Source organism: Pseudorca crassidens, chromosome 12, assembly GCF_039906515.1.
Source record: "Pseudorca crassidens isolate mPseCra1 chromosome 12, mPseCra1.hap1, whole genome shotgun sequence".
NCBI classification, from domain to species: domain Eukaryota; kingdom Metazoa; phylum Chordata; class Mammalia; order Artiodactyla; family Delphinidae; genus Pseudorca; species Pseudorca crassidens.
The window spans coordinates 7,949,641-7,964,815 of NC_090307.1; the positions used below are offsets into that span (position 1 = coordinate 7,949,641).

Genomic DNA, 15,175 nt, shown 5'->3' on the forward strand with positions numbered 1-15,175 from the left:
TTATTACAACTGGTGAGATCAAATAGCTTTTTACATTTTTCTATCTCTAGTGCTTCTTATGTGAATTGATGTTTAGCATCCATTGCCTGTTTTCTATTGGGACATTTGTGGGATTTCTTTCTGTCACTGATATTTAAGTACTTTGTACTTAGAAAATACTGTACTTCTATGTCATCCCTCTCCCGACTGTCCTGCCTTTTGCTTTGTTAGTGTGTGATATTTGTCACGCCAGAGTTTTAAGTTTTTATGTAGGAAAAGCTGTCACATTTTCCCTGGCTTTGGCATTTTATATGTATGTGTATATATATATATATATATATATATATATATATACACACACACACATATATATATGCACATCTTAAAATGTGTACCTTAATATATTTATATATATACATATTCTGTATGTATTTAATCTCAAAACCAAAAATCCATCTCTACCCTCAAGCTTATAAAATATATTCTCCCCTTGTTTAGAATATTTTTCTTTTTCAAATTATTAATACCTTTGAAATGTGTGCTGCTGTGACAGTTGAGTGTAGTGATCAGGGTCCTTAGTTGTACCTTTCCAAAGTACTTCTGTCTAAGGTGAGAAGGAAGCAACTTGAAGGGACGGGGACGCGGAGCAGGTCACAGAACGAATGGGTGTGAGTTGGGGGGCACCGGCTCCGTGCCACTAGGCCGGCCACAGTTCCCCCAGGGCCACCCCCGCAGGCCTGCGAAGACACCCCTGCAGCCAGCACAGGCCCTGCCGCCACTCCACGGGGACACCCAGCTCCCCTGCTGCTGGCAGAGCCTGTGTGCTGCTGTCTTGGGCATTGGTAGGGCCGCAGCCCTGCTGCCGTCTGGCCAGAATGGGCCCTGGGGCCCTGCTGATCCCCTGCTTTGAATCCTCAAGCTTTGGATTTGGATTCCGATGGAATAATGTGTTGGCAAGAGTCTAGGTCCCCCACCCAGGCACTAGCTGTGCGGGCCCTCTGGTGGGCGTGGGGAGGTCCTGCTGCCCAGGGGGTGGATGCCGACTGCAGCTTTTCCCAATAGGCAGTCACTTTCACTAACACCCTACAGTAGACAACGAGTTCTTTCCCTGCTGTGCTGAAGTGTCACTGTTGTCATATGCTGAACATCGGTAATTCTGTTTTTTAAACCCAAATTAATTCTGGGTTTATTAAAAAGAGGCTGACAACCTGACTTGCAGAGCCACCATTCACTGTCTACTCATTTCTGAAAAACCGTTTTCCATGAGACCTGATTACACTTTATTTGATGCAACTTAATTACGGGAAAACATTTTACACGTATGTGAAACATCTACCCAATCCTGACCGACTAGAGCATTGGGTGACACAGGAGTTTAGATGTTAGTGTTGAAAAGATGGTAAACCATTCCCATAAGACAAAGAAAGCCCTTTTAGTGAAGTAAGAGAGTATTTCATGTCTCACAGTTGCTCAGAGCATCTTCTTCTCCTCCAGGAGGCCTCTTCCCTTTGCTCAGCCATATCCTTGATATTATTCCTCAGTGAGGTTGACTGACTTCTTGCATGAGCCGAGCTTCCGCCACAGATCTGGTTACTTCTTTCACTAACTCACTCTTTAGCCAGAGGGAACTCTGATGAAAAAGTTCTGTATTGGTTTCCTGCATGGTTTGTTGCTTATTATTATTTCAAGCCTGATTGTATCAGAATGGCAATGCCTGTGCAGATATTCTTGCTGTTACGAAGGAACGGAGCAGATCCCCCTCTGGTCCCAGCAGAGGTACATTTGTTTTGAAATCTTTGAAGGGATCCTGGTTTCCATTCAGAGCTGCTCTCTGGGCTGCATGAGATCAGTAAACCACCTTCATTTTTTAGGTAAGCAGCACCTTTAAGCCCAAACTATTAGGTGGGTCTGGAGTGAAGGAAGGGAGTGAGCAAAGATGTAAGATGTAAGACAGGAAAAAACAGCAGAGTTCAAGTGTATCTGGCCTCGTAAGTCGGTAAGAAGTTGGATATTCTTTTGAGGATGGTGAGGCCTTGAAGAGAGTGACACAAGTCAAGCAGGTGTTTTAGGAAGCTTCCTCTGTCCCACAATTAAGTGCTCAAAAGATATTTGTGTGATGCAAGGCAGCACTTCAAGGTCTTTTGCATGCTTTCAGGCATACACAGTGTGCAGAAGAGGCCAGCCCGAGTGTGTGACCTGTCATTCAGTGTTTGGGGCAGGTTAGCCCCCAGCAAGTGGCTTCTCTTCTGTCAGATGCCATCTTTTCTCCCCAGTATTTCCACGAATTGCATGAACTCAACTTCAGCCACAGCCCTTCATGGTGGTTTAACCTCCATTCCCTAGTACATCAAAAGGATGAGTAAAACTAACTCTGCTGTCCTCTGGAACAACCTAGAAACTATTTCATGTCTGGGACAAAGAAGCTGATAGACTTGCGGGGACGGTTCTTAGGAAACCACCAACTTTGTGTGCTTTTTGTGTCAGAGAATCAGAGAGTCAGAAAACAACACCGTATCTAGGAGGTAGGATTCAAATGCCCTGAGATATGGGCAGAGATAAGCTTCCTGCACTTCAGAGACTTCTGACTCTGAAGTGCTTTGATTGGCAGGAAAGCAGATGGGGAAGAAAAGGCAAAGTAACCAATTTCAAGTTTTTTGTGTGTAGTTTCAGTTCAGAGTTAGAACATTCACAGTGAAAGTATATCCTTTCAGACTGTAGAAGCTTAGGTGGGGCAAAGAGAAGGACAGAAGTATATCTGAGTTGGGAATGAGTCTGAGAAGCTAAAACGGTAAAGATGCTTCCAGAAGCAGGGACACTTCTTGACTGGTTTTAATCCTCCTTAGTGAAATATTAGTGATTTACTTCAGCTCCAACCTGAGGGAGCTCTGGTGGAGAGGGCATAGGACGAACGCCCCCAGCTGCTCCCAAGATGCAAACTAGGGGATGAGCACAGCCGGGGAGATGGCCTTGACCAAAAGGGGGTGAGGCCAAGAGGCCATGGTAAACAGGAAGCCCTTAACCAAGACACATACCGGGAAAGAAGAGTCAGAGCGAGCAGGGCGCTCACATCTCAAGGTCAGTAACCTTCTAGAAAAAAGACTGGGTGTGACCACGTTCACACTTTTAAAATTATTAGTGGGCAGGGAGTCGGGCTGTGGATACAGGAGGATGACCAGTAGGGAAAGCAGGAGGAGAGCTGCGGGGAATAGCTTTAATTAATTCGCAGAATGGTTGATCTCTGTGAACCTGTACGTTTACTGATGGGCATAGTATAGTAAAAGGGTGTTGCATAAAGTCCTTTTTCTCAGTCTGTTCCTGGGAAAATCTGGTAGTTTGGGTCTTGAGAATAAGAAAATTTAGCTCTTTTACCAGTGTCGGGCTATCAGGCTTAAACTACCTTCCTTCAAGTAAGCCTGAGCAGGGATGAACTTCAATAATAAAGGTTCGCTCTCCAGGTATAAATAACCCTAAGCAAGGGCTGGTGAACTTTTCTGCAAAGGGCCAGAAAGTTAATACTTGTGGCTCTGCAGGCCACGCGGTCCCTGCTGCAGCTACTCATAGTGGCACGGAAACAGCCACTGTCTACGTAGACACGTAGACAGACGGGCATGTCTGAGTTCCAGCCAAACTATTTCCAGCAATGGGACAGTGGGCTGGCTTTTTCTGGAGGATCCCCCTGAGGCTGAACTAAAATCTCTGCTTTGAATGGAAGTAAGTTTTTATGGCCCCTCAGCGGCAGTGGAACCTGTCCTGGGGGCAGGTCTGTGACTCGCCACAGGCCCTGGTTGGAAAGATTCTCTTAAGAAGATGCTGTGAGGCAGGGAGTGGAAACCTGGACCACCTGCACACCCTGGAAGCAGGAGCCTCTGAGCAGCCCAGACCTCCCAGCCACGGGCACCATCAGGTCTGCCTCTAAAAACAAGGGAGGGGACTAAGGACCACACAGCTGTGACCCTTCCAGCCCAGCGGCTTGTTCTCAGGGCTTAGCCCAGATTTTCTCTTTCACAGGCCTCGGCTCCCCAGCATGTGGACAGTTGTCCAAGCTAGGGAGGAAAGATGTGGGAGCAGGAGCGGGCTCCCAGACACAGCAGGAGTCTCAGCGCGGGCTGGGGAATGCTGACTTGGGGAACCGAGTGGAGACTAGGATCCTCCGAGTTGCAGAAAGGGCCCCGGCATCCGGGAAAGCAGAACATCTCACAGAGGGCAGAGCAGTGCGTCTGAGGAGGTGGGGAAGGTCTGCAAGGACAGCCAGCAGAGGAAGCAACAGGTCTGAAGAGGGGCACCCAGCCCAGGCCACCTAGGGGCACCCAACCCAGATGAACTTGTGAGCAAAGTCACTTCTGAGGTTTGCTGAGACGTATTAACAGTAGAGAAATCCAGGAATATCTTGATTAATGTCATCCTTGAGGATGAAGCTCTTTTATACAGACAGCTCTAATAGAAGAAAAACCTTGAGCCAAAATCCCTTCATAAATCATGCAAAAAATGTCTGCCTACACAACAAAAATAGCTCCGGGCCAGTCTCTGTTTGCCTTTGGTTAGACGTTGATAAATAGGGCTCATCCTTAGCAAAGTTGTAACAGCTGAACTTTATCTTCAGTCCAGTGTCTTTCTGCACCTTTCGTTCACATCCGAGACCTCTAGGTCCTTTGAGTTTAGACATATCAGAATGCAAGTGCCCTTCTGCTTTCTTCATCCTTTAGCTACGCTGACTTCGGTGCCTTGCGAATGAAGGGGTTACTACTAGTTATTATCAATGAGCACCTGTTTTCCAGTAATCCTCCCACATTCCTGAGTCCTTACTCCCAGTGTGGGGGGCAGGCATTCACTGAGGGTCTTTCTGTCTTTCTGACGTGAAATATAATTTCCTTGACTCTGATTGGATCTACTCAGTCCACGCTTGGCTTCTCCACCTCCAGCCCCCGAATTAGTCATAGTTGTCAGTGGAATAGCTCAGATTTGTCATAATATCCCGGTGGTGTGGGAGAAATGGATGCCCAAACCAAAACAGGTTTTTGTTAGGAGTGAGGAGAGGGAAATGGGTGATGCTCAGCTCTCTTTCTAAGAATTTAAATCAGGTCATGTAATTCTGGTGCCTAAAAGCCGCCAACAGCTTCCACTTGCTCTTAGAATTGTATCAGAAAATCTTCATCCTATCTATCTACACAGTCTAATCTCTTGTCATTGTCTGTCCCCATCTCCTCTCAATGGCTCCAGCTACAATGATTTTTAAAAACAAGTTCCTCCTAGAGCTGTTATTGTTTATGCCATAGACACATGTCCCAGGAATCGTGCTTGGTGCTGGAGTGACAGATGTAAGCAAGATGTCAAGTTTCGGGGCTTCCCTGGTGGTGCAGTGGTTGAGAGTCTGCCTGCCGATGCAGGGGACACGGGTTCATGCCCCGGTCCGGGAAGATCCCACATGCCGCGGAGCGGCTGGGCCCGTGAGCCATGGCCGCTGAGCCTGCGCGTCCGGAGCCTGTGCTCCGCAACGGGAGAGGCCACAGCAGTGAGAGGCCAGCGTACCGCAAAAAAAAAAAAAAAAAAAAAAAAAGATGTCAAGTTTGAACTCCCTTATGGATGTTATTCAAGACAATTTCAAACAAGACCCAATTTCATTTTTGTCCCCTCCCACCCACTAGATGGTAATCACATCATTTCCTGAAAATGCCCCGTGTTTTGCACCTTTATCTCCTCTTCTTATTTGTCTACTTGGAATGTCTCATTCAGGTTGGAAGGCCCAGGATGTGGTACACTTGCCTTTTTTTTTTTTTTTTTTACAAAATGTTCCCCAAATCTGTTAGAATGAATTGTTCCTCTCTGGGATGTTGTAAAACTTGATCAAAGAAATGATCTAGTTTTATTATAATGAATTGCTCCTTTAATCTATCTGACCCAATACGTTATGCATGACTAGAGGGCAGAGACTGTGTCTTTCTCATGCTTGTGTCTCCAGGACCTAAGCAGGGTACCTGGTAGAGCTCAGTAAAATTTTCATCAAATTGCTTCATTAAATTACTTACAAGACAGAGATGAGAGTTACTTCATCTGACTATATCACAGAGCTGTTATAGGCACAGATAATATAGATGTGAAAGGTTTTGGAAAATAGAATGTTCTGTAACCATAAGGCAGCACTATATGTTATTATATGGACACATTATAATTTTGTTCTGATTATCATTACATTTTTTATTTCATATTTGATTTCATGTTTCCTGAGAAAGTTCCCACATTAGATACTGATGTTAAGGAGAAGACACCTGCTGGTGAACTTTGGGATGGAATCACATAGGCTCAGAGTCAGCATCAGGCAAAGTTGTCTTTAGTGGTGCCTGCCCCCGCTTTTCTCAATTTTTACCCTCTTTTATTTTGAACCTCTCATCAAGGGTCAGATGCATTCTTACATTGTTGCCTCTTGTTACAGAGGCAATAATATATTTTTATGCTGACGTGGTTATACGTTCCCAGCAAGTTCTTAGGCAACTGAACTGTTATTTTATAAGAGAGGGAAGGGAGCAATGACGTACCTACTAAGATTATATAAGACAGAACCATGGGGGAAATTAGGTGAAGGGTACACAGATCCTCTCTGCAGTATTTCTGCAAATTCCTGTGACTGTACAATTATTTCAAAATAAAAAGTTTTAAAAAATCAACGATAATTGTGGATTTGTATATTCCCTGAGCCACGATACTTTGGAATCTGGAGGGCCTTCAGCGGTCCCTTCATCACTCCCTAAGCAAATGCCTGAGGTCAGCGAAGAGGCAGAGGGGACAGGAAGGCCATGCCCCATGGGCCGTCCATGCTGGTGGAGCTGCAGGCCCCTTCCTGTGCCCTGTAGACTCTGCCCCAATCTCACATTCTCAGTGCAGACTTCCCAGCGCTCCTATCCATGGGGGAACACTACCACGCCATCCCGGTCCTGCTTTGTTTTTCTTCATGCACTTACCACCTAACTCTATTTTGTCCTTCTCTATTTTATTTTCTGCCTCCTCCCACTAGAATGTAAGTTCCATTATGGCAAGGATATATTTTTTTAATTAATTGCTGTATCCTCATCACCTAGAGCAGAGTTGGGCCCAGAGCAGGCACTCAGAGAATGTTTGTTCGAATGAATGAATCTTTGTAGAAAATGAAAGCTTGAAAATAAGCTATTTCCCCGAGAGAGAAGTAACTCAAATCTGCCCATCTTTGTACGAGAGCAAACCTGACTTTGAAGCTAAGACCTTTTTCCGGTGTTCATACTTCAGATAAAGAAGACACTGCTGATAGGATCTGAGAGGAAGGAAACAGTGCATCGTGCTGGGGCTCTCAATGTGACATTATAAATTGTCTTTCTGTAGACTGGCCTCCCAAACAGGTTCCAGAGATGGATTACCTTACTTTCCTCTTGGCTATTCTTTATGTATACAAAGGTAAAGATAATGTCTTCATTTAAAGAATTTACTCCTTTTTTAGTCTTATAGTGTGACATGTTCAGAATTTATAATGCCCTTAGTTGGCTTAGATAATTTCTCACTTGTTCAGAAAAGCTACAAGTTGTAAATACCAATTATCAGCAGTGGAAACCTTTTTAGACTAAGGTAGAAACTGTTAGCCTCAATTTTACTATCTTGCTAGGTCTAGAGTAAGCTTCAGATGTCTGTTTGATGTTTCAATCATCAGGTCTAATTGAATTCACATGATCACATTATGGTGTGTCTTTCAGCTGGATGTGAACAGATATTTTGGGACACAACTGTTAAACTTGCTAAGAATATGGCCCTAGAATGTGTGTATCCATCAAAGGACACTTTAACCCAGATGGAGTGGTTCAAGATCAAGACACTGGAGAGAGAGTCCATAGCCATTTTCAACCCTACTTACCGTGTGATCATAAGAGAGCCGTACGTTGATAGGGTTTACTTTTCAAATTCAACCACGGCCTCTAACGATATGACCTTGTCCTTCCATAATGCCTCTGAGGTGGACATTGGCTTCTATTCCTGCTTTCTTCATACTTTCCCACATGGAACCTGGGAAAAGGTGATACAGGTGGTTCCATCAGGTAAGTGAAATTTTTATTTACCTTTTTACCCATCTACAATATTTGTTTCTGTAAAGACCAAGTAGAAACTGTGAAATGCTTTATCATATTTTTGTGCCATTTTCCAATTCCATTTCTAGATTCTATATTATTGTTTCAAAGAAATAATACTGTGAATCAGTTCCATTTTTCTTAATGTGTTATCATTTCTGAGTAGAAGAAGCGTCTCATGAATTCGAATGTCATGGGAGAAAGCATAGGTTTTATCTTGTCTTAATGAGAACTTGAACCTAGATTAAGCTGATGTTGGCAATGTTTGGGTTCAGAGGTCAGACACCTCCTGTGACGTAGTCCCATTTCCTTTTGTTTCCAACCCTGCTTGTTCAGAGTCCTTTCTGTAACACCAAATCTGGCCTTATTAGTGAATCCTAGGCAGAGTTCAAGCACTGACTCTGTTTTTAGCTTCATCCAAGTTTCACTAGAGAAGATGCTTCAGAAATTGCAAGCTGTCATCTCAGAAAGAATCGAATGATCTCTTGAAGTATTTCCTGCCGTGTCTACCAGTGATTGTAGTTTGAAGCTTAGTTAGTTCTACAAGTAATAGCCACATGGATTGGGTGTGGTATGTTGGAAAAACTTGGGTTTTATAGCCTTTACTTCCTTTATAACCTTATATTAGCTGCTCAGTCCCTCTTAATCTCAGGTTCCTGAATAGTAAATTGAGTTAATAATACCATTCTCTTTGTTGAATGGTTTAGGGATCATATATGTAAGGAACTTGGCCCATGGTAGTCGGGGAATGGTAGGTATTATTATTACTGTCACTGTTATTATTTCCTAGTCTTTTGATACAAAATGACTAGTGATGAAATTTTTAGTTGTCAGAGATAGTCTAGGGAAGGAAATAATTTGGGACTGTGTGTTTCTTGTCTGGTGTCCCTCAAATTATATCCCAAATAGACATCCAGCAGAGCACATCATATACCACCTGATATAGTGCTTTCTTTTTAAGAAATCCGTATTATAAAAGAACAATTTAAAGTACTATATAAGGAATATCTAATGGTCAGGAAGTAAGAAAAATTCCCATGTGTTGGTTTTCCCTTTCTGTTTAGGTGTAGCTAAGCTCAATAATAATTCTGTGTATATGGGTGAGGCTTACGGAGTGTCAATTAGCAAAATCTCTTTAGTTAAATACTTACTTATTACAGACTCCATTTTGCCACGCAAGATCTCATTTGCTGTTGTGTGCAGCCACCTGTTAAATGCTGTTTGCAAGTCTTCAGTGTATAGTCCACTCTGATTAGCCATGCAAGTGACGGAGAGGATAGGAAGGGTCTTAGGGGTGAGCTGTTTGACACATGGCCTGAGCCACCATGGCCAGAAATACATGCCCTTCCCCACCCTGCCTCGTGTGGTGAGCTTTTGTAGTTTCGGTCCCAAATCAGGTTATTCCGATTTCTGTAAAGAACAACCAATTGAAAACAGGTACACCTGAAACTAACACAACATTGTAAATCAACTATACTCCAATAAAATTAAAATATTAAAAAAACAAAAATGTCCATCATGGCTAAAGAAGATATTGTACATATATACATATATACACTAATATGTATAAGATAGATAACTAATAAGAACCTGCTGTATAGCACAAGGAACTGCACTGTACAGTAGAAACTAACAAAACATTGTAAAACAACTATACCCCAATTAAAAAAAAAAAGAAGAAAAAAAGAAAACGGTAGAATGGTGGCTACCAGGGTGGGGAGGTGGGGAACGGGGGAGATAGATGTTGGTCAGAGTACACAGTTGAAGTTATGCGGGATGAACAAGTCTAGAGACCCAACGTACAGCATGAAGACATTAATGATAGTTAATATCATTGTCTTGAACACTGGAAATTTGCTAAGAGAGTAGATTTCAGGTGCTCTTATCACCAAAAAATGGTAACTATATGGGGAGAAGATGTGTAAATTAGCTTGACTATAGTAATCATTCCACATATCATTTTGTTGTATATGCCCTAAACATACGCAACTTTTATTAAAAGCAAAACAAAACAAAAACAGGTAGCTTGACCTCTTGTGAAGATTTAGGATAGAGGGTAGCACTAAATTATTGAGAACTAAATTATGGTTGCCACACCAAAGTAGGATTTTTAGCATCATGTATGAATGATTTTGGCAATATTTTCTTAATTTTATCATCCAGATTTATTTCTCCTGTTATTATGTTGAGGACAGGAAAAGGGAGAGCTCTGCCTCATGGGGCTTTTTCAAAAACAGTGGTGAGATTTTCAGTCAGTCACCAAGAAAGGGGCGGCCAACTCTCCATCTAGTTCAGATTAGAATCTGATGGTATTCAACATATTTTGCTGTTGTTTTTGATCATTTATATTTTTAAAGAATAGATTGCATTAACCAGCCAGTGAGAGTATTTCATTCACTTTTGAGATTTGGAGAGCTTCATATTTTTTTAAAACTAAGAATGATAGTGAATTTATAAAATATAGTAGCTGTATTTACATTAAATATACTTAACCTTAAATATACTAAATTAACCTTAAATATACTTAAATTCTTCCATGTGTGCTTTATTAACAACATATTAGGATCTACAAATATCACATGCTTGTATAACATAAAGGGGGAGTTGATGATCTATCTAACAGTGAAAGATTGGACTTGGAATCCAGAAATCTTAATCTGTATAATAGATCGTTAAGATCTTCAAAAAGGTGAAGGAATTGAGCCACATGCTCTCTAAATATACTGATTTCTCCTGTTCACTGAAAGCTGATGATGTGTGAGGAACTTGATCAGTACCTTATCCAGGTCTTCTCGTTTAACGCCCCCTGCACACTTGACTGTGGACGTAACCTTGATTTTCGAGTGAGAACACTGAAGGGAAGTAAGGTCCAGTAATCTGCTCAAGTTCTCAGACTTCGTTTGTGTCCACTGGATAGAGCTGCAATTACAGGATGGAAAGTGCCGGCCTGGGGGGCATAGGAGCCGGCGGGGGCCTTGAATGAGGAGGCATCCATCATTGCTTGTCCTTTTGGCCTCCCTCCCCCTTGAGCTTTCAGCCCAGAGTTGAAGAGCAAATTGGATGTCTTATTCTGGATAAATGATATTGTTAATGCAAAATTATGTTAAAACATGAGTTACCTTCAGAACAGGCATTTCTTAATCAGTAGCTGATTTAGAGCATTTAATGGCAAGAATGGCTGCATTTATTTCACTGCCTCATGGAAAAATAGCTGAGGCGACTCGAGAGGTGACATTTCAAAGGCAGCCCTTTCATGGCAGAGTTTGTGGTGGAAGTGGGGTTGTGGAGAAAATTACCGTAACCCATGTGTCTCTGGCTTTACTAGTCACTTATGGCAAATGTAGTTATATTTATGGAAATGTCCCCCCAAATGTATGATGCACCCCCAAGACTCTGCTAGCTAACTCTGATTAGGTGCCTACTGTGTGTGAAGTAAATGCCTGTCCTCTCGTTTAATGCTTGTGAAACACCAGGCGGGAGATGAGCGTGCTCACATTATATAGCTGAGGAAACTGAAGTTCAGGGTCATTAATCAACTGAAGGTTGCTGAGCTGCTGAGCTGCTGAGCCGCGGCACCAGGATGACACCAGCTGGTGTTTCCAAAGAGCCAGAAATGAGAGGGAGGGGAGCTTGACACCAGCAGGGTGAACGTGAACAATTAAAAAAAAAAAATGAAGTAGAGTTGCTGTGCAGTATTATATAAGTTACGGGTGTACAATGTGGCGATTCACAATTTTTAAAGCTTATACTCCATTTATGGTCATTATTGAATATTGGCTATATTCCCTGTGTTGTACAATATATCCTTGTAGCTTATTTAATACATAATAGTTTGTACCAAGAATTTTTTAGCATCGAGAGACGGGTGTGAGGGAAGAAGAGAAAAGGGCGTCTCCAGGGGTACTGGTGGTGTGGAGAAGGCATGAGGAAGTTGGTTCACGCAGGGGACAGAGACTGGATGGTGTGCCTGGAGCACGGAGCTCTAGGAGGGGTAGGTCTCACCCGGGCTCCTGGGCCCCTCACTGCCTGAGAGGCAGCCTTGAGGGTGAGGAAGAAACTGTGACAGTGGGACCCTCTCTCTGCTCTTACAGCAGAGGTGCTCTGGGGCCCCAAGTAAGGTTTTATACAGTAGATCCTATGTTTAAAAAAGAAGCCGAAGCCCATGGGGCAAGAGAATGTCGGAGAAGAACTTGGAAAGATGGGACGGCCCCATGTTGCTGAGCCCAATGGGGTTGGAACTTGACCCTGCAGTGTAGACTGTGGGAAGTCTCTGAATGTTTTCAGATGGAGACACATAATGACCACTTTTTTTCACCACCTAGAAGATTAAACTAGTTGCATCCTTACAGAAGGGGAAGAGTTTAAGGGGCAGGGTGAACAACTATTATTTTATGGATTGGAACACTTACCCACTGCTAGTAGGAGTGTACGTTGGTGGGTCTACTGTATTATTGGTATTGGTAATATTCAGAGTTCTCCAGAGAAACAGAACCAATAGGATGTGTCTGTGTATAGAAAGACATCTATCATGAGGAACTGGCTTATGTGATCATGGAGACTGCAGTATGGGCCAGCAGGCTGCAGACCCAGGAAAACCAGTGATGGTGTCGATGCAGGCGGAAAGGAGGCCAGGGAGGCCAGTCTTTTTGTTGTATTCAGACCTTCAGCTGATTGGATGAGGCCCACCCACCTTATGTAGGCCAGTCTGCTTACTCAAAATTCACCATTTTAAATGTTAATCTTATCCCAAACCACCCTCCAAATTAATACCTAAAATTAACCATCACATCTATTTTGGAAAATGACACTGCATTCGCTAGCTAAAGAACCCCATTCCGAAGACCTAATCATTCTCTCTATTGTATATTCTGGGGATTGCCCACATGTAGGAGAAATGCCTGAGAATGTTTAAGGCAGCAGATCACTGTGTTAAGGCAGCAGATCCAACAAATGAATGACTGCTCGCGAGGCTCATCAACAGGGATGAATTTGGGGAACGTTGTGTGAAAGAAAAAAACAAGTTTCAAAACAACACGTAGGGGATGATTCCTTTCCTTTAAAGTTTAGAGACATGCAACTAAACAATATGCTATTTATAGATACAAACGTGTGGTAAAACTAAGGAAAGCAGATCTCCGAAGCACAGGCAGGAAGGAGATAGAACCAGGAAGGAATACAAGGGTCTTCCAAGTTCACAATCAGGTGTTTTTCTTATACAGGTGTTTTATTTCCCATCTGTCTTAAAAATGTTTTATGAAACTTCTCTCAAGTCTGTTAAATTTCTAATAAAAACAGTGAAGAAGGATACAGTTGCAATTTTGAGCAGTTCACAGGTAATTATCTAAGTTAAGGGTAAGATCTTCATTCTGATTTGGCTTGGAGGTCTGGAGGAGGGAAAACAAGGATTCCAAATTTTTATGATTCAGGGACTGAAAAATGATGGTTTCACTTAAAAAGATGGGAAATTAAGAGACCGGTTTGGCTTGGAAGAGAGTAAATAAGTTCAGTTTCAGATGCATTGAGTTGTAAGGTAGCCTTTGACCAGCTCACGGCTGAAATTATGGAATGACAAACGATAATGAGGTTCAGGACTGAAAATACCAATTCTGGAGTCATCTGGATGATCACCCAGCACACGTGAAGAAGATGGTTAACTAAGAAAGTACATGTACAGGGGACAGAAGCTGAGGCCGTGGCATTGAAGGGTGGTCACATCGAAGTGGGGGGAGCATTCGTGTTAAAGACTGGAGAGGGCATAGCGAGGGGAGGGAGGGAAGAAGCGGGGGAGACTCGAGATGCAGGACGGATGCGTAACTGGTGTAGGAGCCAGATGGGTTTCCTCCTAGCTCGTGTGTACAGGAGAGGGTTAGATGGTCCCCTCCACACATTCTGGTGTTCTGTGTTGCTGTATCACATAGATTTCTCACTCTGTGATCTTCCACACTCCAACCCCCTCATCTCAACTTTGACACGGGATGTTCCTCACTGTCTCCTTTTTAAGGTTTCATTCTTTCCTGGATGGGATGGGGCTCCCTGTGTGTCATCCATGCTCGGTCTTAGATGGGTCTTATCTCTATTCCCGTCAACGTCAGTATTTGCTTTTCTCTTGCCAGTTACTTTTTTTTTTTTCTGATGTTGGGGCGATCTCAGGATTTAAATTTTATTTAAATCTGGAAATGGGGGAGTGGCCCAGATCTAGCTGTAGAAATGGGTGTGCTGATTTGTGGGACCGAATTCACTTATCCATTAATTCACTCATCCAGTCTTATTGAGAACCTACTATATTCAAGATAATGTCTGTGGTGGGGAAGCTAGAAAGACATGATCTTAGCTCTAAACAGAATGCAGAGCTTTAGGGGAGGTAAAAGTTGTATATCACAAATTATAATGTAAAGCAAAGAGTAAGTGCTATTGTAGTTCAGAGGATAGAATTTACTTTCAACCGGGAAACTCAGGATAGATTCCCTGAAAGGGGGGAATTTGAAGTTTACCTTGAAGGAGGTAAGTCAGAATATTTGGACCTGGAGTTGGGCGGAGTAGCATTCAGGAGACTTGTTTTAAATATTATCTAAGAAATAGATAACTTTGGCTCTGCTTTAACGTACTGTGCAAGCCAACACATAGGACTGATCAGCAATGAATGCAGTTTATTCGGGTTTAAAATTCATGGCTTGGTTTATTTCAACATGTTGGCTTAATGCTTCAAAGGCATAGGAATCCAGATGGGTTATGCAATTATATTCTGCAACGTATCTTGAGAATACTTTCATACTCTCATTTCAGCTTGTGTGTTATCTATCCCAAATTCAGAAGGAAAGAAGAAAACTGCACTACCTTATATATTAGTGAAAGGTGCAAAAAGATGGAGGGGAAGCCTTTGTCTAAAAGCCTTCTTTGCCTGTCAGTGGAAATTCCAAACAGGGCTAAGAGGCCGTGGAAAAAGAGTCTTTCCTACTCTCCTGTTACATGGGTCACCAATACATACCAGCATGTTTCGTCCCTGCTGGATTCTTTCAGCTTTGCCCATCAGATGCTTCTCTTTTGCTTTGAGGTTGGGTTTGTTTTTTGGTTTTTTTGCGGTTTTTTTGGCGGTACGTGGGACTCTCACTGTTGTG

At 42.8% G+C, this 15,175-nt stretch overlaps 1 protein-coding gene across 1 annotated transcript in view; it reads left to right on the top strand.

Moving 5' to 3' along the window:
* Positions 1 to 15,175, top strand: part of CD226 (CD226 molecule) — a 101,325-nt gene that overhangs the window by 6,436 nt on the left and 79,714 nt on the right. The window contains exons 2-3 of the mRNA XM_067698861.1: positions 7,234 to 7,398; positions 7,692 to 8,030. Coding sequence (XP_067554962.1) covers positions 7,353 to 7,398; positions 7,692 to 8,030 — 385 coding nt within the window. The 5' untranslated portion in view covers positions 7,234 to 7,352. The remainder of the gene's footprint in view (positions 1 to 7,233; positions 7,399 to 7,691; positions 8,031 to 15,175) is intronic.